Genomic DNA, 21307 nt, shown 5'->3' with positions numbered 1-21307 from the left:
GGGCTAGCAAACCAGACTGTGAGACAGCTACCACGTGAAAAGCCCTAACCTAAGACACCACCAGGCCCATGCACAGAACAAAGGTCTGACTAGAGCTACGCAAAAAGCCGTAACCTAAGACACCCTCAGGCCGGCTCACACAACAAAAGACTGAACAGAGCTAGCAGGCAGCAGACCATCCCCCTCTGGTGACAGGCAGCCAGAGTCAGAAGGGGGCAATCACGGCCCCAGAGAGGCATTATCTACCAAACTGCAAGAAGGCTTCATAGCTAACCAAGAGTTCTTGGCATTCTGGATGGCCAACCTTTGCCTGAGAAGGTGTGCCGGTTGTACACCCAGAAAACCAAGCAGCAGGGATGAGGGAGGCAATAAGTCACAGAGACCAAATTCGCCAACACCTGGTCACATGAGCTTCTTGGACCTGGGAAGGGCACAAAACGCAGGCCCAACCAAGTCTGTGCCTCTGAGGACTGAGCAGCTTAGACCTCGGAGGTGCATGCAGCCCAGGGCTGGCTTGGATGGTTCCCTGCGGAGCAACCTAGAGCCTGAGCAGTGTGGGCAGGGAGGGCACACGTGTCTTGAGCGGGGTCAGGCCCAGCGTGGCTGAGACACTGCAAGCACACACCAGTGTTATTTGTTTGCAGCATCCCTCCCTCCCCACAGCACGACTGAACAAGTGAGCCTAAAAGTGTGCACCAGCACCCCTTGTGTCAGGGCGGAAATCAGACACTGAAAAGACCAGCAAACAGAAGAAGCTAAAACCGAGGGAACAGCCTTGGAAGTGAAAGGTGCAATAGATTAAAACCCTGTATTTAGTACCAACTACATAGGAAGGGGCCTATAGATCTTGAGAAATATAAGCCGGATCAAGGAACTATCCAAAAATGAACTGACCCCACACTGCCCACAAGAACACCAGAGAAAGTCCTAGATGTACTTTTACTATTTTTATGATCATTCTTTTCTCTTTTTTTAAACTTTTTTTAATTTTTAAGTCCTCTATTACTCCTTTAATTTTCACTTTTATAGCCTACTATTACTTTGTAAAAAAAAAAAAAGAGAGAGAGACCCTATTTTTTTAAAGCAAACTTCATACATATATATTTTATAATTTTTGTGACTTTTTCTTTTCTTTAATATTGAATTTTTGAAAATCCAACCTCTACTCTAGATTTTTAATCTTTGCTTTTTGCTATTTGGTATCAATTTTGTACCTTTAAGAACCCAATCTTCAGTATCCATTTTTACTTGGGAGTGAGATTACTGGCTTGATTGCTCTCTCCCCCTTTGGACTCTACTTTTTCTCCACCAAGTCTCCTCTGTCTCCTCCCTCCCCCTTCTCTTCTCTACCCAACTCTCTGAATCTCTTTGTGCGTTCCAGACAGTGGAGAACACTTAGGGAACTGATTACTGACTGGAGCTGTCTCTCTCCTTTTGATTCCCCCCTTTATCCTCCTGGCCACCTCTGTCTCCTTCCTCCCTCTTCTCTTCTCTGTATAACTCCATGAACATCTCTGAGGGGTCCAGACTTTGGAGCGCACATAAGGAAGTGATTACTGGGTAGCTTGCTCTCTTCTCTTTTGTTTCCACCTCATCTCATCCGGGTCACCCCTATCTCCCTCCTCCCTCTTCTCATCTCCATGTAACTCTGTGAACCTCTCTGAGTGTCCTTCACTGTGGAGAAACTTTTCATCTTTAACATAGATGTTTTATCAATGGTGCTCTATAGATGGAGAATTCTTGAGGCTACGGTAAAAATAAGAGTGAAAACCAGAAGCAGGAGGCTTAAGTCCAAATCCTGAGAACACCAGAGAACTCTTGACTCCAGGGAACATTAATCGATAGGAGCTCATCAAATGCCTCCATATATACACTGAAACTAAGCACCACCCAAAGGCCAACAAGTTCCAGAGCAAGACATACCACACAAATTATCCAGCAACACAGGAACATAGCCCTGAGCTTCAATATACAGGCTGCCCAAAGTCACTCCACACCCACTGACATCTCATAACTCATTACTGGACACTTCATTGCACTCAAGAGAGAAGAAATCCAGCCCCACCCATCAGAACATCAATACAAGCTTCCCTTACCAGGAAACCTTGACAAGCCACCCATACAACCCACAGCGAGGAAACTGTACAATAAAGAGAACTCCACAAACTGCCAGAATACAGAAAGGCCACCCCAAACACAGCAATATAAACAAGATAAAGAGACAGAGGATTACCAAGCAGGTAAATGAACAGGATAAATGTCCACGAAACCAAACAAAAGAGGAAGAGATAGGGAATCTATCTGATAAAGAATTCCGAATAATGATAATGAAAATGATCCAAAATCTTGAAAACAAAATGGAATCATAGATAAATAGCCTGGAGACAAGGATTGAGAAGATGCAAGAAAGGTTTAACAAGGACCTAGAAGAAATAAAAAAAGAGTCAATATATAATGAATAATGCAATAAATGAGATCAAAAACACTCTGGAAGGAACAAATAGTAGAATAATGGAGGCAGAAGATAGGATAAGTGAGGTAGAGGATAGAATGGTGGAAATAAATGAAACAGAGAGGAAAAAAGAAAAACAAATTAAAAGAAATGAGGACAACCTCAGAGACCTCTGGGACAATGTTAAATGCCCCAGCATTCGAATCATAGGAGTCCCAGAAGAAGAAGACAAAAAGAAAGGCCATGAGAAAATACTTGAGGAGATAATAGTTGAAAACTTCCCTAAAATGGGGAAGGAAATAATCACCCAAGTCCAAGAAACCCAGAGAGTCCCAAATAGGATAAACCCAAGGTGAAACACCCCAAGACACATATTAATCAAATTAACAAAGATCAAACACAAAGAACAAATATTAAAATCAGCAAGGGAAAAACAACAAATAACACGCAAGGGGATTCCCATAAGGATAACAGCTGATCTTTCAATAGACACTCTTCAGGCCAGAAGGGAATGGCAGGACATACTTAAAGTGATGAAAGAAAATAATCTACAGTCCAGATTATTGTACCCAGCAAGGATCTTATTCAAATATGAAGGAGAAATCAACAGCTTTACAGACAAGCAAAAGCCGAGAGAATTCAGCACCACCAAACCAGCTCTCCAACAAATGCTAAAGGATATTCTCTAGACAGGAGACACAAAAAGGGAGTATAAATTCGAACCCAAAACAATCAGGTAAATGGCAATGGGATCATACTTATCAATAATTACCTTAAATGCAAATGGGTTGAATGCCCTAACCAAAAGACAAAGACTGGCTGAATGGATACAAAAACAAGACCCCTATATGTGTAATCTACAAGAGACCCACCTCAAAACATGGGACACATACAGACTGAAAGTGAGGGGCTGGAAAAAGGTATTGCACACGAGTAGAGACCAAAAGAAAGTAGGAGTAGCAATACTCATATCAGATAAAATAGACATTAAAACAAAGCTTAGAAAGGAGACAAATAAGGACACTACATAGTGATAAAAGAATCAATCCAAGAAGAAGAGATAACAATTATATATATATATATATACACACACATATATATACATATACACACACACACACACACACCCAACATAGGAGCACCGCAATATGTAAGACAAACGCTAACAAGTATGAAAGGGGAAATTAACAATAACACAATAATAATGGGAGACTTTAATACCCTACTCACACCTATGGAGAGATCAACTAAACAGAAAATTAAAAAGGAAACACAAACCTTAAATGATACAATAGACCAGTTAGACCTAATTGATATCTATAGGACATTTCACCCCCAAAAATGAATTTCAGCTTTTTCTCAATTGCACACGGAATCTTACCCAGGATAGATCACATCCTGGGCCATGAATCTAGCTTTGGTAAATTCAAAAAAATTGAAATCATTCCAAGCGTACTTTCTGACCACAATGCAGTAAGATTAGATCTCAATTACAGGATAAAAACTATTAAAAATTCCAACATGTGGAGGCTGAACAACACGCTGTTGAATAATCAACAAATCACAGAAAAAAAAAAACAAAAATAAATCAAAATATGCATAGAAATGAATGAAAATGAAAACACAACAACCCAAAACCTGTGGGACACTGTAAAAGCAGTGCTAAGGGGAAAGTTCATAGCAATACAGGCATACATCAAGAAACAAGAAAAAAGTCAAATAAAAAACCAACTCTACATCTAAAGCAACTAGAAAAGGAAGAAATGAAGAACCCCAGGGTTAGTAGAAGGAAAGAAATCTTAAAAATTAGGGCAGAAATAAATGCAAAAGAAACAAAAGAGACCATAGCAAAAATCAACAAAGCCAAAAGCTGATTCTTTGACAGGGTAAATAAAATTGACAAACCATTAGCCAGACTCATCAAGAAACAAAGGGAGAAAAACCAAATCAATAAAATTAGAAATGAAAATGGAGAGATCACAATAGACAACACAGAAATGCAAAGGATCATAAGAGACTACTATCAGCAATTATATGCCAATAAAATGGACAACTTGGAAGAAATGGACAAATTCTTAGAAGTGTACAACTTTCCAAAACTGAACCAGGAAGAAATAGAAAATCTTAACAGACCCATCACAAGCAATGAAATTGAAACTGTAATCAGAAATCTTCCAGCAAACAAAAGCCCAGGTCCAGACGACCTCACAGCTGAATTCTACCAAAAATTTAAAGAAGAGCTAACACCTATCCTGCTCAAACTCTTCCAAAAAATTGCAGAGGAAGGTAAACTTCCAAACTCATTCTATGAGGCCACCATCACCCTAATACCAAAACCTGACAAAGATGTCACAAAAAAAGAAAACTACACACCAATATCACTGATGAACATAGATTCAAAAATCCTTAACAAAATTCTAGCAACCAGAATCCAACAACACATTAAAAAGATCATATACCATGATCAAGTGGGCTTTATCCCAGGGATGCAAGGATTCTTCAATATCTACAAATCAATCAATGTACTACCTCATTAACAAATTGAAAAATAAAAGCCATATGATTATCTCAGTAGATGCAGAGAAAACCTTTGACAAAATTCAACATCCATTTATGATAAAAACTCTCCAGAAAGCGGGAATAGAAGGAACATACCTCAACATAATAAAAACTACATATGACAAACCCTCAGCAAACATTATCCTCAATGGTGAAAAATTGAAAGCATTTCCCCCAAAGTCAGGAACAAGACAAGGGTGCCCACTGTCACCACTACTATTCAACATAGTTTTAGCCACAGCAATCAGAGCAGAAAAAGAAATGAAAGGAATCCAGATTGGAAAAGAAGAAGTAAAACTCTCACTGTTTGCAGATGACATGATTCTCTACATAGAAAACCCTAAAGACTCCACCAGAAAATTACTAGAGCTAATCAATGAATATAGTAAAATTGCAGGATATAAAATCAATACACAGAAACCCCTTGCATTCCTATACACTAATAATGAGAAAATAGAAAGAGAAATTAAGGAAACAATTCCATTCACCATTGCAACGACAAGAATAAAATACTTAGGAATATATCTACCTAGAGAAACAAAAGACCTATATATAGAAGACTATAAAACACTGGTGAAAGAAATCAAACAGGACACTAATAGATGGAGAAATATACCGTGTTCATGGATTGGAGGAGTCAATATAGTGAAAATGAGTATACTACCCAAAGCAATCTATAGATTAAATGCAATCCTTATCAAGCTAATAAAGGTATTTTTCACAGAGCTAGAACAAATAATTTCACAATTTGTATGGAAATACAAAAAACCTCGAATAGCCAAAGCAATCTTGAGAAAGAAGAATGGAACTGGAGGAATCAACCTGTCTGACTTCAGGCTCTACTACAAAGCCACGTCATCAAGACAGTATGGTACTGGCACAAAGACAGAAATATAGATCAATGGAACAAAATAGAAAGCCCAGAGATAAACCCATGCACCTATGGACACCTTATCTTTGACAAAGGAGGCAAGAATATACAATGGAGAAAAGACTATCTCTTTAACAAGTGGTGCTGGGAAAAGTAATCAACCACTTGTAAAAGAATGAAACTAGAACACTTTCTAACACCATACACAAAAATAAACTCAAAATGGATTAAAGATCTAAACATAAGACCAGAAACTATAAAACTCCTAGAGGAGGACATAAGCAAAACACTCCATGATATAAATCACAGCAGGATCCTCTATGACCCAACTCCCACAATATTGGAAATAAAAGCTAAAATAAACAAATGGGACCTAATTAAAATTAAAAGCTTCTGCACAACAAAGGAAACTATAAGCAAGGTGAAAAGACAGCCTTCAGAATGGGAGAAACTTCATTTCCTAATAGCAAATGAAGCAACTGACAAAGAATTAACCTCAAAAATATACAAGCAACTCCTGCAGCTCAATTCTATAAAAATAAACCACCCTTTCAAAAACTGGGCCAAAGAACTGGGCCAATGGAGACATTTATCCAAAGAAGACATACAGATGGCTAGCAAAGACATGAAAAGATGCTCAACATCACTTCTTATCAGAGAAATGCAAATCAAAACCACAATGAGGTACCATTTTACGCCAGTCAGAATGGCTGCTACCCAAAAGTCTACAAGCAATAAATGCTGGAGAGGGTGTGGAGAAAAGGGAACCCTCTTACACTGTTGGTGGGAATGCAAACTAGTACAGCCACTATGGAGAACAGTGTGGAGATTCCTTAAAAAACTGGAAATAGAACTGCCTTATGACCCAGCAATCCCACTGCTGGGCATACACACTGAGGAAACCAGAACTGAAAGAGACATGTGTCCCCCAATGTTATCACAGCACTGTTTATAATAGCCAGAACATGGAAGCAACCTAGATGTCCATCACCAGATGAATGGATAAGAAAGTTGTGGTACATATGCACAATGGAGTATTACTCAGCCATTAAAAAGAATACATTTGAATCAGTTCTAATGAGGTGGATAAAACTGGAGCCTATTATACAGAGTGAAGTAAGCCAGAAAGAAAAACACAAATATGGTATACTAACACATATATATGGAATTTAGAAAGATGGTAATGATAACCCTGTATGCGAGACAGCAAAAGAGACACAGATGTATAGAACAGTCTTTTGGACTCTGTGGGAGAGGGCGAGGGTGGGATGATTTGGGAGAATGGCATTGAAACATGTACAATATCATATGTGAAACGAATCACCAGTCCAGGTTCGATGCATGATACAGGAAGCTTGGGGCTGGTGCACTGGGATGACCCAGAGGGATCATATGGGGAGGGAGGTGGGATGGGGTCAGGATGGGGAACACGCGTACACCCATGGCGGATTCATGTTGATGTATGGCAAAACCAATACACTATTGTAAAGTAATTAGCCTCCAATTATATAAACTTACATTAAAAATAATAATAATATCCCTCTGGTCAATTAAAAAAATTAAAAAATTAAAAAAATCAGAGAATTTCAACATAAAGTCAAAATGGGAATGGTTTTGAAGACAATGAATATCAAGTTTTTTAATTGAAGTTCTTAGAGTAGCTCTCATACATGCTATTGCTGTTGTTTAGTTAACTACTTCTTTTAGAACTTTTCACTTTCATTGATGCTTTATTTGACAACTTGATCTCTCATTTTAGCCTACTATTTATTGTTATAAGAGGTATTTTCTATCACAGAATCACAAAATTTCACTTTCAAACTATTTATAAGAAGCACACACATATAAATAAGCAGAATAATGACTTTATGGACACTATAATTTGATCACTCACATTAAACCATAGTTTTGTCTTACTGGGTTTATTATTTTAAAGTAACACATACTTACATGTAAGCCTAATTTCCATCAGCCCAACCTCTCTCAATCCCATTCAGCTGCCTCATCTAGAGAAAATTAGAATTGACTAATACAACATGTCCAACTGTTTTGCAACCCCATGGACTGTAGCCTACCAGGCTCCTCTGTCCATGGGATTTCCCAGTCAGTAATACTGGCGTGGGTTGCCATTTCCATCACCAGTAGGTCTTCCTAATCCAGGGATCAAACCCATTGTATTGAAGAGGATTCTTTACCACTAAGCCACCAGGGAAGCACTATATACATACATGAAAAGTGAAGTTGCTCAGTCAGGTCTGACTCTTTGCAACACCATGGACTGTAACCTACCAGGCTCCTCCATCCATGGGATTTTCCAGGTAAGTGTACTGGAGTGGGCTGCCATTCCCTTCTGCAGGGGATCTTTCTGACCTAGGGATCAAACCCAGGTCTCCCATGTTGCAGGCAGAGGCTTTACCGTCTGAGTCAACAGGGAAGCCCCATATACATATTACATATGTATAATTGTTAATTATGTGGTTTTAAAATTGATACGAGTGAGTTTAAGATACTTATATATTTTTGTGATTGGTTATATATATGCATAATTGTATATGTCTATATATATATGTAATTTGTGATCGGTGTTACATATATGTATGTATATGTAAGCTTTTTTCTTGCTCAACCTTAAAAGTTTGAGATTAACTATCTTGATTGTTACAGATTTGATTCACACGTTTGATCTACATAGACATTGTAGTTACTTTTGAGTATTCTTTATTATGGATAATGATGCAGGTCACATATTTTTATTCCTTATGTTACCCATACACAATAATGTGTCTAGTCTATGTACTTGGATAATATTTGAAAATTATTAGGTCATAGTGTATAAATACTTTTACATCTAATAGATATATCATTGATGTTTCATAGTGATTCTATCAGTTTATATATTGATAAAATTTGGGGATTATTTATTTACTAACACCTGTAGCCCTGGTAAAGGTAAACTCTGAGAGTTGGTGATGGACAGGGAGGCCTGGAGTGCTGCAGTCCATGGGGTCACAAAGAGTTGGACAAGACTGAGTGACTGAACTGAACTGAACTGAACTGTATCCCTGTGGCTCAGAAGTAAAGAATCCACCAACCAATGCAGGAGACTTGGGTTCAGTCCCTGGATTGGAAATATCCCCTGGAGAAGGAAAATGGCAATGCACTCCAGTATTTTTGCCTGGAAAATCCCATGGGCAGAAGAGACTGGGAGACTACAGTCTGTGGGATCACAATAAAGTCAGATATGACTTTGCTACTAAACAATAACACCTCTAACAGCTTTTCATAATGTCATGTAAGTTTAACTTTGCTAGCTGAAAGGAGGCAATGGTATATGATTGTAGTTTTATTATGAACACTAAAAATGAATTTACAGTACCAAGATACTGGATATCTGCATGCAAATTTATGAAGCTCTTAATAATTAGTTTTGTTGTAGCTACACACTGAGAGACCCTGTAGTTGTTCTTTCCTCATTCCTAACTTTTCACATTCAGAAAACTAAGATTATGGCATCTGGTCCCATCACTTCATGGGAAATAGATGGGGAAACAGTGGAAACAGAGTCAGACTTTACTTTTTTGGGCTCTAAAATCACTGCAGATAGTGACTGCAGCCATGAAATTAAAAGACACTTACTCCTTGGAAGGAAAGTTATGACCAAACAAGACAGCATATTCAAAAGCAGAGACATTACTTTGCCAACAAAGGTCCGTCTAGTCAAGGCTATGGTTTTCCAGTGGTCATGTATGGATGCGAGAGTTGGACTGTGAAGAAAGCTGAGAGCCAAAGAATTGATGCTTTTGAACTGTGGTGTTGGAGAAGACTCTTGAGAGTCCCTTGGATTGCAAGGAGATCCAACGAGTCCATTCTAAAGGAGATCAGCCCTGGGTGTTCATTGGAAGGACTGATGCTGAAGCTGAAATTCCAATACTTTGGCCACCTCATGCGAAGGGTTGACTCATTGGAAAAGACCCTGATGCTTGGAGGAATTGGGAGCAGGAGGAGAAGGGGACGACAGAGGATGAGATGGCTGGATGGCATCACTGACTCGATGGACGTGAGTTTGGGTAAACTCCGGGAGTTGGTGATGGACAGGGAGGCCTGGCACACTGTGATTCATGGAGTCTCAAAGAGTCGGACACAACTGAGTGACTGAACTGACTGAACTGAACTTTCACAAGTATTCTTAGACCTTGCTTCATGACTATGTCCTGGGTTTCCCGTCTCCCCTAACCACCAACAAGGTTTTGCTCTAATGGTTTGGACATGAATGTTTTGGAACCACTTGAGCACTCAAGTAAGCATAATTTGGAATTACAGGTGACAGTGTCCCACAGGGTAAGCTTTGACTAATAAAAATGAGAGCTTGCAGACAAATTCCTTTTTCTATCTTACTTTCTTGAAAACTAATGCTTGGTTGATGTGCTTGCCTATTTGCTTCAACACCTTTTTTTTTTTTTTTAATTTTGTTTTATTTTTAAACTTTACAAATTGTATTAGTTTTGCCAAATATCAAAATGAATCCGCCACAGGTATACATGTGTTCCCCATCCTGAACTCTCCTCCCTCCTCCCTCCCCATACCATCCCTCTGGGTCGTCCCAGTGCACTAGCCCCAAGCATCCAGTATCGTGCATCGAACCTGGACTGGCAACTCATTTCATACATGATATTATACATGTTTCAATGCCATTCTCCCAAATCTTCCCACCCTCTCCCTCTGCAACAGAGTCCATAACTGTTCTATGCATCAGTGTCTCTTTTGCTGTCTTAAACACAGGGTTATTGTTAGCATCTTTCTAAATTCCATAAATATGCGTTAGTATACTGTATTGGTGTTTTTCTTTCTGGCTTACTTCACTCTGTATAATAGGCTCCAGTTTCACCCACCTCATTAGAACTGATTCAAATGTATTCTTTTTAATGGCTGAGTAATACTCCATTGTGCATATGTAGCACAACTTTCTTATCCATTCGTCTGGTGATGGACATCTAGGTTGCTTCCATGTTCTGGCTATTATAAACAGTGCTGTGATGAACACTGGGGGACACATGTCTCTTTCAGTTCTGGCTTCCTCAGTGTGTATGCCCAGCAGTGGGACTGCTGGATCATAAGGCAGTTCTATTTCCAGTTTTTTAAGGAATCTCCACACTGTTCTCCATAGTGGCTGTACTAGTTTGCATTCCCACCAACAGTGTAAGAGGGTTCCCTTTTCTCCACACCCTCTCCAGCATTTATTGCTTGTAGACTTTTGGATCGCAGCCATTCGGACTGGTGTGAAATGGTACCTTATAGTGGTTTTGATTTGCATTTCTCTGATAATGAGTGATGTTGAGCATCTTTTCATGTGTTTGTGAGCCATCTGTATGTCTTCTTTGGAGAAATGTCTATTTAGTTCTTTGGCCCATTTTTTGATTGGGTCATTTAGTTTTTAAAGTGTATTTTTTATTAGGTTTCATTATTCCTGAAAGCTTTATTTTTTGTGATATAAATTTGGTTAGATGCAAGATATCAATGAGCTCAGAAAGGTTGATAACTTAATAGGTAAAATGCTGCAAAAAATAGTAAAACTTTTAGTAATCAAACAAAATGTCAACATGTCTGTGGCAAGGAAGATGATCTGACTCTTAACAACCATCCAAGAATCGATTCCAACATAAATCCACCTTAACTATCAGGATTTTTCTTTCTTGTTAAAAAATTATAAAAATATTTTTCTAACATATATTTTATTTTAGATTGTACTTATTTTCAAATTATTGTGTGTTACTTTGTATGTTTTCTTTGAACAATTAATGGCTTTTAAAATAGGGAAAATTGGGTGCTTGAAGTTGGAATGAAAAGGATTAAGCTTTCTCTATTGATATTAATGGAATTTTAACAATTTACTACCTATTCACTTAGCAGGATTTAATTCTTAAATGAAGATAGCCGTAGTTTTAAATTTGCATTAATCTGAATGACTGACATGGGTTATCCAGGAATCTCTTCAATGCATCCTTCACGTCCTTGTTACTCAGGCTGTAAATGAGAGGGTTCAGCATTGGGATCACCAGGGTATAGAAGACTGAGGCCATCTTATCAGTATCTAATGAGTGGTTGGTCCTTGGCTGCAAATACATAAAGAGAAGAGTCCCATAGAACACAGTGACAGCCATCATGTGAGAAGGACAGGTGGAAAACGCTTTTTGTCGCCCTTCTGAAGAACGTATCCTCAAAATGGCAAGGATGATGTTGAAGTATGATGTTAGAACAATAATCATAGAGAAAACCAAATTGGTCCCTGAAAAGGTAAACACTGCTGTTTCTGGAATGTAGGTATCAGAACAGGACAATGCTAACAAAGGGACATTATCACAGTAAAAATGGTTGATCACATTGGATGAACAGTATGACATGGAAAACACACAGGAAGAGACTGTCAGTGCTGTGGTCAGACTGTAGATGTAAATAAGGGCCACCAGGAGAAGGCAGATCCGTGGAGAAACCACCACCCGGTAGAGCAGGGGGCTGCAAATAGCCACATAGCGGTCACAGGCCATGGCAGCCAGGACGAAAATCTCAGCCACAACAAAAGCTATGAATCCACCTAGTTGGGCTGCACATGCATAGTAAGATATGGTTTTCTTTGTAACCAAGAAGTTAACCAACATTTGGAGGGCAATGACGGAAGAATTGCCCAAATTGATGATAGCCAATTGCTTCGGGAAAAAGTACATGGGGTTTTGAAGCTGAGAGTCCACGCTGGTGAGGATGACGATTCCCAGGTTCCTTGTTATGACCTGTCCATAGGTGACCAGGAACACACAGAAAAGAGGAATCTGGAGTTCTGCAAGATCTGAGACTCCCATTAGAATGAATTCAGTCACGTAAGTGCGATTCCCTGGAGCCATATATTTTGCTGATTTCAGCGTAGTGGGGAAAATGCAAGTGATTAATAGACTATAAAGTGGTCTCTATTTTTGTTACATGCCATATTGTTAAGTATTTCACTTAAAATCAGTTCACTTCTGTTTACAAACACTTAAAAGTTTCAGAACTTTCTTAATGGTCTTTTCTCTTCATCTTTTCATCAAATTCAGCAATGCAAACTCTTCAGAATTCTATTTCAGGATCTTAGAACTGTCTGACCAAGCAACTGATGTATTTATGTACTATAGGATATGGTGTTTAATGGATAAACATACATAAATTGCATGATGAGATGTATTTATATTTACTTGCATATGTAAATTATATTAATGTCTCACGCAAATATGCTGCATGTATATGTATGTTGGAGAAGGAAATGGCACTCCAGTAACCTCGCCTGGAGAATCCGTGGACAGAGGAGCCTGGCAGTTTACAGTCCATAGTGTCACAAAGAGTCGGACATGACTGAAGTGACTTAGCACATGTGAAATATACGGTGTCTATATATGTGTAGGTGTTTATTTATACACACATACATGCCTCTCTATGTGCTTGTGTTTCTTGAGATAAAAGAGAGGTACCTATAAGAAGTTGATGAGCTCGAGTGACATCTACTTGTTTTTCTCTTTGCTGCTACAGGTCTTCTTGCCCTCTCATACATTGTCATCATACTGGTTATTTTAGTATTTCTGTGGAAAACTTATTCATTAGCCTGTTTTTTCCTTAACAATCATTACAATACTCCTTGGATTCAGCTGCCCACAAGCAAATTTACACTTTACTACTGTTCATTCTTAGTTTCAGACATTCTGAATCTGCTTTTTGAAAATCACCTTTCTTTTGTAAAATAAATTACTCTTATCTAATCTCTGTCTTTTAGCAGCTCAAACTTTTTATTTTGTTCTGGCAACCCTTTCTTTCTTTTCCTATTTAAAGAAAAGCTGTATGTTTTTCCTTTAAATAACTTAAAGCCAATTTTAATTTTTTTAAATACATAATATATAGTTTTGATTTGTTAGAGGTTGATCAGTTTGTTTGCTTCTATATGGAAATCATAGAGTCTAACGTTATTTAATAGTAATGTAGTCCATGCCCGGCACATACAGAGGCACTTTGAATAACGATTTCTTTGTTCTGCAGGAGTGTCCCAGAATGTACGTATAATTAATTATTTATATGTCTGATGAGATAATTTAGGTTCAGTGAGATTCAGTTACTCAAACAGCCTCTTGTGTGTGTATGTGTGTGTGTGTGTGCGTGCATGTGTGTTCAGTTGCTCAGACGTGTCCAGATCTTTGTGACTCTATGGACTGCAGCCCACCACGCTTCTCTGTCAATGGGACTTCCCTGGTGTGAATACTGAAGTAGGTTGCCAATTCCTCCTCCAGGGGATCTTCCCAACCCAGGGAACAGAACCTGTATATCCTGAGTCTCCTGCACTGCAGGCAGACTCTTTACCAGTGAGCCACTAGGGAAGACCAACAGCCTTTATAGGATATTCATCAGTACTGTGTTTCTATGATGCTTTGGGTGTGCTTTTTTGTTTGTTTAGTTGGTGGTTAGTAGTTAGTACACTTACTAATGAAAAAGTAAAAGTCACTCAGTCATGACCAACTCTTTGAGACCCCATAGACTGTAGCCTGCCAGGATCATCTCTCCAAGTAATTCTCCAGGCATGAATACTGGAGTGAGTAGCCTTTCCCTTCTCCACTGTGTTGGCAGACAGATTCATTACCACTGCGCCACTTGGCAAGTGCCTGAGGATATCTATCCCATACATATACTCTATGTTCGATGAGCTGATCCAACGGCATTGCAACAACTGTGCTTATTTCTTGCCTTCTAACACTGTACCTAAAATAGATGCATAAGTAAGCTCTTGATGGAAAACATAGTGGCAACCCTCACTCTAATTAAAGTGTGGCAAAACCAATACAATATTGTAAAGTAATTAACCTCTAATTAAAAAAAATAAATTTCTATTTTTTAAAAAAAGTATTTGTTTGCTACACATACAGCAACTCAGTGTATGTTTCACTCAGAGATAACATATATGATAAGTCGAGTCTGAGTGAACTCCGGGAGTTGGTGATGGACAGGGAGGCCTGGCGTGCTGCGATTCATGGGGTCGCAAAGAGTCAGACATGACTGAGTGACTGATCTGATCTGATCTGATTCTTAATTTAACAAGAAAAAAAGCATTAACAACAATTATTGTCTTCTCTGAATGTGTGTAATCAGCTTTTTAAAGGAGAGCATTTTTATGTAAGAGAGAACTGTATAAGGAGAGAATCTTATATTTCAAAGACACTTAAGTTTCTTATCTAGTGTAATGTGTCCTCTAAAATATCCACCGATTTCACCAGTTCCATGGCAGAAAACATCCCCTTATAGTTCAAAATAAAATATACTTCAAGGACTATTCATTATTCTGTACAAATTCTCAGAGTTTAATATATCAATAGGAGTTAGCTATTCAGTCATGTCCAACTCTCTGATCCCAGGGACTGTAGACTGCAAGGCTTCTCTGTCCATGGGGTTCTCCAGACAAGAATATTGGAGGAGGTTGCCATTTCCTTCTCCATAATCTATCAATAGGGTTTTAAAAATCATTGTGTTTGTATGTATCATCAGCACTTCTACTTAGCAATCAGTGGGCAGAGACATGAGTGACTTGGCAAGAGAATGGACCAGATATCATCAGTTCTGAGTTTAATTTAAACTGATGAAGTTTCCAGTATCCTTGTTCTCCTCTTCTGAAATTTGAAATAAATAAGGTATTTGATTTTACTTGCCTGAGCAGAGTGATCTGCCCAGACCTGCTCTGGAGGCCTTTGCATGAAGTGTGCTAACTGGTTTATACAAGTGCTTGAAATCTCTGAAGACCTTCACACTGAAATCTGTGTCATGGCCCTAGTCCCTAAACAGGAGAATCAAAATTCCCAGTACAGATCAGGTCCCCCAGGGAAGTAAAGGAAAACTGAATGTTTATGAGTCAAGCTTGTATGCAAAAATGTCACACAAGACGCAAATCTGTAGATAGCCAGGGAGTATTCTTGAAAACCATTGATTAACTATTGCATCCATTGATTCCACCCTTTTTTGTTTTGAATTTTACCCCTACATTGTTTGGAAGTGTAGCCTCTAGCTCTTGAATGGAGAAAATCACAGGATTCTGGCTACCATGTTGAATTTTAACATATATATTGGAAATAGAACCAAATGTAAAGCCTCCATTCTTGTGTCAAGACAAACCCTGGTGTATTTACTACAAGAACCAGACGAAGTACAACATAAAAGCAAAAATCTTGCTATGTGTGCTTACTTACTTCCATTTTTGCAATTATGAATGTAAAAAGGCACTTCAAGCACCTCGTAGCAAAGCTAGTATGTAGTTGTATGCTTTCCACAATAACATTTCAATATTGACAGAGCTACATTTATTCATATCTGTGGATTTTAAAATATGAAAACATGATAAAGAATGTAACAAAAAATAAACTGTAAAATAAACCACAATAACTTGTAATGTAATCCCATTTTAGGGAAAAATTTTTAGCTTACACTCTGTGTTTAAGGAGGTAGCCCTATTAAAACTAAATCAGGTGGCCAAAGTATTGGAGCTTCAGCTTCAGAGTCAGTCCTTCCAGTGAATATTCAGGGCTGCTTTCCTTTAGGATTGACTGGTTTAATCTCCTTACTGTCCAAGGGACTCTCAAGAGTCTTCTACAACTTACTTAAATGCATATAAACATTTAATTCTCACACAGTAAACTGCTAGGTTTCAGTGTCACAGCTCATGTTAATACCTTCCTTTTCATGTGACTCTTGTGCTTGGAGAAAAAGTGTTGATTCCAATAATAGGCCAATGCTTTAAAGTGTCCTAACATTTCAGAGATACTTATTGTGGGGTTAATACAGGAATTTTGTGATATTATTTTGTCAAATTATCATCTATTTGTCTTTCACTGCTTTCTTTACTTTACCTTGTTTACTGCTGTTTCTATGCTTTATTTCAGGAAGTATTTTTGAGGATATTCTGGCTTATGAATGACAATTTTCCTCTGCCTGATGTACAATTTCCATTCAATTTTTTAATTACTTTATAAAGAGAAGTAATAGGTTCACAACAAAATTAAGAGGGAGGTACAGATATTTTATGTGCATGCCCCTTGTTAGTATTCTTCATCAAAGTGGTATATTTTTTACATTTGATAAGCCCACATGGACACATCATAATCACTTGAAGTCCATTATTTACATTAGACTTCACTACTGGGGCTGTATGTCCTATGAGTTTCAAAAATACATACAATGACATGAATCCATCATCATATTCTTATATAGAATTGTTTTCAATGCCCTAAAAGTCCTCTATGCTCTGTCTCTTTATCCTCCTGCTCCCAAACCTCTGGCAACCACTGATCATTTTATTCCTTGTGTTCTGTGATTGTCACGTTTGTAGGTTTTTTCTTCTTTAATAATAACCTAACAGGTGTGAGGTGATATGCAATTGCACTTTTGATTTGCCTTTGATAAAATTTCTGTACTACCCAAGGCAATAAAAAATATAATGCAATGCTTATCAAATAACATTGTTTTTTTTTAATAGGAAAAAAAATTCTAAATTTATGTGATGCCAAAGAAGATTTCAAATATCCAAAGATATCTTGTGCAAAAGTACAAAGCTGGTGTCATCACGCATCTTGGTTTCAAGAATGTATTACAAAGCTACCGTACTTGAACCATACAGTATTGGTATAAAAACAGACATATAGACCAATGGAGCAGAATAAGGAGCCCACAAATCAATTCACATATATTTAGTCAATTGATCTTCAACAAGGGTGTTGACAAAAGATAGTGGGAAAAGGATAATCACTTCAACAAGCTGTGTTGGCAAAACTGGATATCCATATGCAAAATAACAAAACTCAACCCTCCTCTTAAACCATGAACAAAAGTAAACTTAAAGACTTAAACATAATACATGACACTATAAAACTCTCAGAAGAAATATAAAGGAAAAGCCTCATGACATTAGATTAGTGATAACTTAATAGATATTACATCACAAGTACAGGCACAAAAGAATCACACTAAAAGTACATACAGCAAAGAAAACAATCCACAGAGTAAGGAGGCCTCCTGCAGAGTGGGAGAAAATGTTCAAACCACTTGAACAGAATCTTCTCCTAGGAAGACACACAAATGGACAACAGGTTAGTATGAAAAAGTACATAAAACCACTAGTTATTAGGGAAATACAAATATAAAGTATTATTATAAATCAGAGGCTGAATGACTTTATTTATTCAACAAATATTACTAGGTCGTGAATTACTCCAAGACTTTTTTTTTTTTTTATTGAGTGAATCATCATGTTGCTATTTTGAACCAGATCATAATTGGAGTGTATTCCCCTTGAGGACTCTCCTGTGGTTTGATCAGCAGTTGAGTAAGTAGATATAAGCAGTTTGAGTTAATTATATTCAGAGTATATCAAAACCTGCTTTTGCCAATCCACAGGTAAGAGAAAGTTTCAGGCATTTGCTTAGTACTTTAGGAGTTTGGAACTAAAATATCAAGATATGTTGTGTAATCCTTTCATTAATAGCTGTTGTCTCTCATATAGATGAATAAATACATCAAAGAAAATAAAGTATTAAATTTGTGTTGGTTAATTACTGTTGTCATAGTTTAGTTACAATTTTTTACAAGTGACTTTAACTGTGACTCAGCTTGTCTAGTTGATAATTCACTAGATCCACAGTAAACAATATCTAAACAAGTATAATAATTTGGAAAAAATGTTTTGTTTTGTTTTTTCGGAAAAATTCTTTACATTTTCACCACAGGTCTTGAGACAGTTGAAAAGCAAAGACTTTAGATATCCAAAAGTAATAAATATCAGTGACTATTTAGTAAAAGAAAAAACACAATGTAATGCAAAATAATGGAGAAATACATTTGAATGAAATATGTTGTCATATAATAATTTAATTATGGCCCAACATCTTAAAAAAATCTTCATTATTCTTTTGGATACACCTAAGAATAGCTAAAAAAAGTCAGAAAGAATTTGGGACTAGCTCATAAAATATTACAGTCTGAGAGGCTGCTACTCTGTAGGTCCAGCCTAATTTAGCATTATCTATTTAACATCATTTTGAATATTCAGTTTTCTTAGTGCATTTTATGTTACAATATTTGTAAATCAATTTTGATTTACTCCACTTTGTTAAATCAATATTAATGATTTCATTCTATAGATAAATTATAACAAATAATTTTACACAGTTATTGAAAGTAACTAGAATGCTGATATCCTATTCCAGGTATCTGCACACTGATACACTAGGTCATGTTATTGCATGAGAGAAGGAAATTGATTTTAACCAATGATTTGGTGTTTTAAGCTAATTTAATATGGAAACAACTAATAGAATTCAGTGGTAAATTAACTGGTTTATCTAATGGATTTAGATGGCATGAATTCAGCCCATGAGTGAATGAATACATGTATTTTCCCATTTGAGTCTTCAGTGAGTGGCATGTACACTTGACCCACTGTCTTGTCACCATGTTCTGAACAACTGGGAAATTATACTCTGGCAAAAAATAAATTTGAGGACACAAATCACATTCCATTGAATCACAATGTTATTCATTCTTTTGGTAGGAAATAAACTGCAATTTTTTGAAAATCTTCTTCAAGTTTGTTCCATGAGGTATGAAGATGAAGAATGTCACCGAAGTAACATCCTTTTTACTGAAAAGCTTCACAGACAATCTTGAACTGCAAATCATCTTATTCTTATTGTTTCTAGCAGTTTACCTCTTCACGCTGATTGGAAATTTAGGACTGGTTGTGTTGGTCATTGGGGATTGCCGGCTCCGCAGCCCCATGTACTATTTTCTGAGTGCACTTTCATCTGTGGATGCGTGCTATTCCTCAGTAATTACCCCCAAAATGTTAGCAGACTTAATGTCAAAGAACAAAGCCATTTCCTTCCTTGAATGTGCAACACAGATGTTCCTTGCTGTTACATTTGGGACCACAGAATGCTTTCTTCTCGCTGCAATGGCATATGATCGCTACGTGGCCATCTACGACCCCCTCTTGTATTCAATCAGCATGGCTCCCAGAGTCTACGTGCCACTCATCATTGCTTCCTGTGTTGGTGGCGTCTTGCATGCTTCTGTACACACAGTGGCTACTTTTAGGTTATCCTTCTGTGGATCCAATGAAATCAGGCATGTCTTCTGTGACATCCCTCCCCTCCTCGCTATTTCTTGCTCTGACACTCACACAAACCAGCTTCTGCTCTTCTACTTTGCAGGCTCTATCGAGATAGTCACTGTCTTGATTGTCCTCATCTCCTATGGTTTCATTCTGCTGACTGTTCTGAGGATGCCATCTACTGTAGAGAGAAGGAAAGTGTTTTCTACATGTGGTTCTCACTTAACTGGAGTATCCATTTGTCATGGTACTGTTCTCTTCATGTATGTGAGACCAAGTTCCAGCTATGCCACAGATCATGATATGATTGTGTCTATAATTTATAGCATTGTGATTCCAATGCTGAATCCCATCATCTATAGTTTAAGAAACAAAGATGTAAAAGAGGCAATGAAGAGAGTGCAAAAAAATGCTTTATCAATAAAGTCTATTATCACAGTAAAAATTAATCTAAAAATATCGAGAGTGATGTTATGTACCATAATACCAAGAAGATATGATGAAATTGTTTTGTTTTATCTTATTAATATATTTCTATTCTTCCTGGATATTTTAATATAAACATCATAGCTAACCTTCTATCTATGTTATTTTTATATGCAGAAAAATCATAACATCCATTTGTGCCTTAATATTATCCCATTGATAGAGGTGTACACACACACACTCAAACACACATGCACACACACCTATACACGTTTGTATGTAAAAGCATGCTGATGGATATAACACAAACACACACAGACATGTGTATGTAACTTTTCTTTAGCATATTATATATTCTTTTCTTCTTTCATCTTGATATAACTTGAAAGTATAGTCCCCAATATTCACAACTGTAATTAACATTATATCTGACTAGCTTGATGAAATGCCAACTAATCAATAGCAAACCCACAGTTCATATGATCCCATACCATGGAATCATTGGTATCTGAATTCATTTCAAAGCATTCTGATCTAGCCTTAGATTTATTCATTGGCAGCTATCTAACCCCAGTCTGTGGTTTGGGGACCACAGATAACTTGTTCAAATTCCTGGTGTTAAATACCATGCTGATTTGTAAGGATGTATTTCTTCCATCTTTGTTACTTCATTCAGAGCTTGAGTGCTAAACAAATCTTTAATTTCTCACAGAAAATAAAGTCCAGACATTGATATCTATCACGATCACACATTAAAAAAAGACAAACGCAATTCAGAGAGTAGTGTATAACTGGCCTGGGTATTCGGTTCTTTCCACAGCTGAGCCCCAATCCACCTTTATGA

General features: G+C 37.5%; 2 protein-coding genes across 2 annotated transcripts; one reads left to right on the top strand and one right to left on the bottom strand.

The window, feature by feature from the left end:
• Positions 1-11821: 11821 nt before the first annotated feature.
• On the bottom strand, positions 11822-12775 carry OR8J2E (olfactory receptor family 8 subfamily J member 2E). Its single transcript, NM_001390015.1, has one exon. The coding sequence runs from the start codon at positions 12773-12775 to the stop codon at positions 11822-11824; it is 954 nt and encodes a 317-aa protein (NP_001376944.1).
• A 6758-nt stretch (positions 12776-19533) lies between these two features.
• OR5T1C (olfactory receptor family 5 subfamily T member 1C) lies at positions 19534-21307 on the top strand. The gene is made up of 2 exons (XM_024975606.1): positions 19534-20475; positions 21284-21307. Exons 1-2 carry the CDS (start codon positions 19534-19536, stop codon positions 21305-21307), a joined length of 966 nt encoding a protein of 321 aa, XP_024831374.1.

This window comes from Bos taurus, chromosome 15 (assembly GCF_002263795.3).
Source record: "Bos taurus isolate L1 Dominette 01449 registration number 42190680 breed Hereford chromosome 15, ARS-UCD2.0, whole genome shotgun sequence".
Taxonomy (NCBI): Eukaryota; Metazoa; Chordata; class Mammalia; order Artiodactyla; family Bovidae; genus Bos; species Bos taurus.
Note: the sequence above shows the minus strand (reverse complement) of the source record. Positions and strands in the feature narration are given on the sequence as shown.

Excerpts from the sequence above, each read along its gene's own strand:
- OR5T1C (XM_024975606.1), top strand. The coding sequence starts at position 19,534 with ATGAAGAATGTCACCGAAGTAACATCCTTTTTACTGAAAAGCTTCACA. Across the intron at positions 20,476-21,283 it reads CAATAAAGTCTATTATCACA|CTGAGCCCCAATCCACCTTT; the intron begins GTAAAAATTAAT and ends TTCTTTCCACAG.
- OR8J2E (NM_001390015.1), bottom strand. The coding sequence starts at position 12,775 with ATGGCTCCAGGGAATCGCACTTACGTGACTGAATTCATTCTAATGGGA.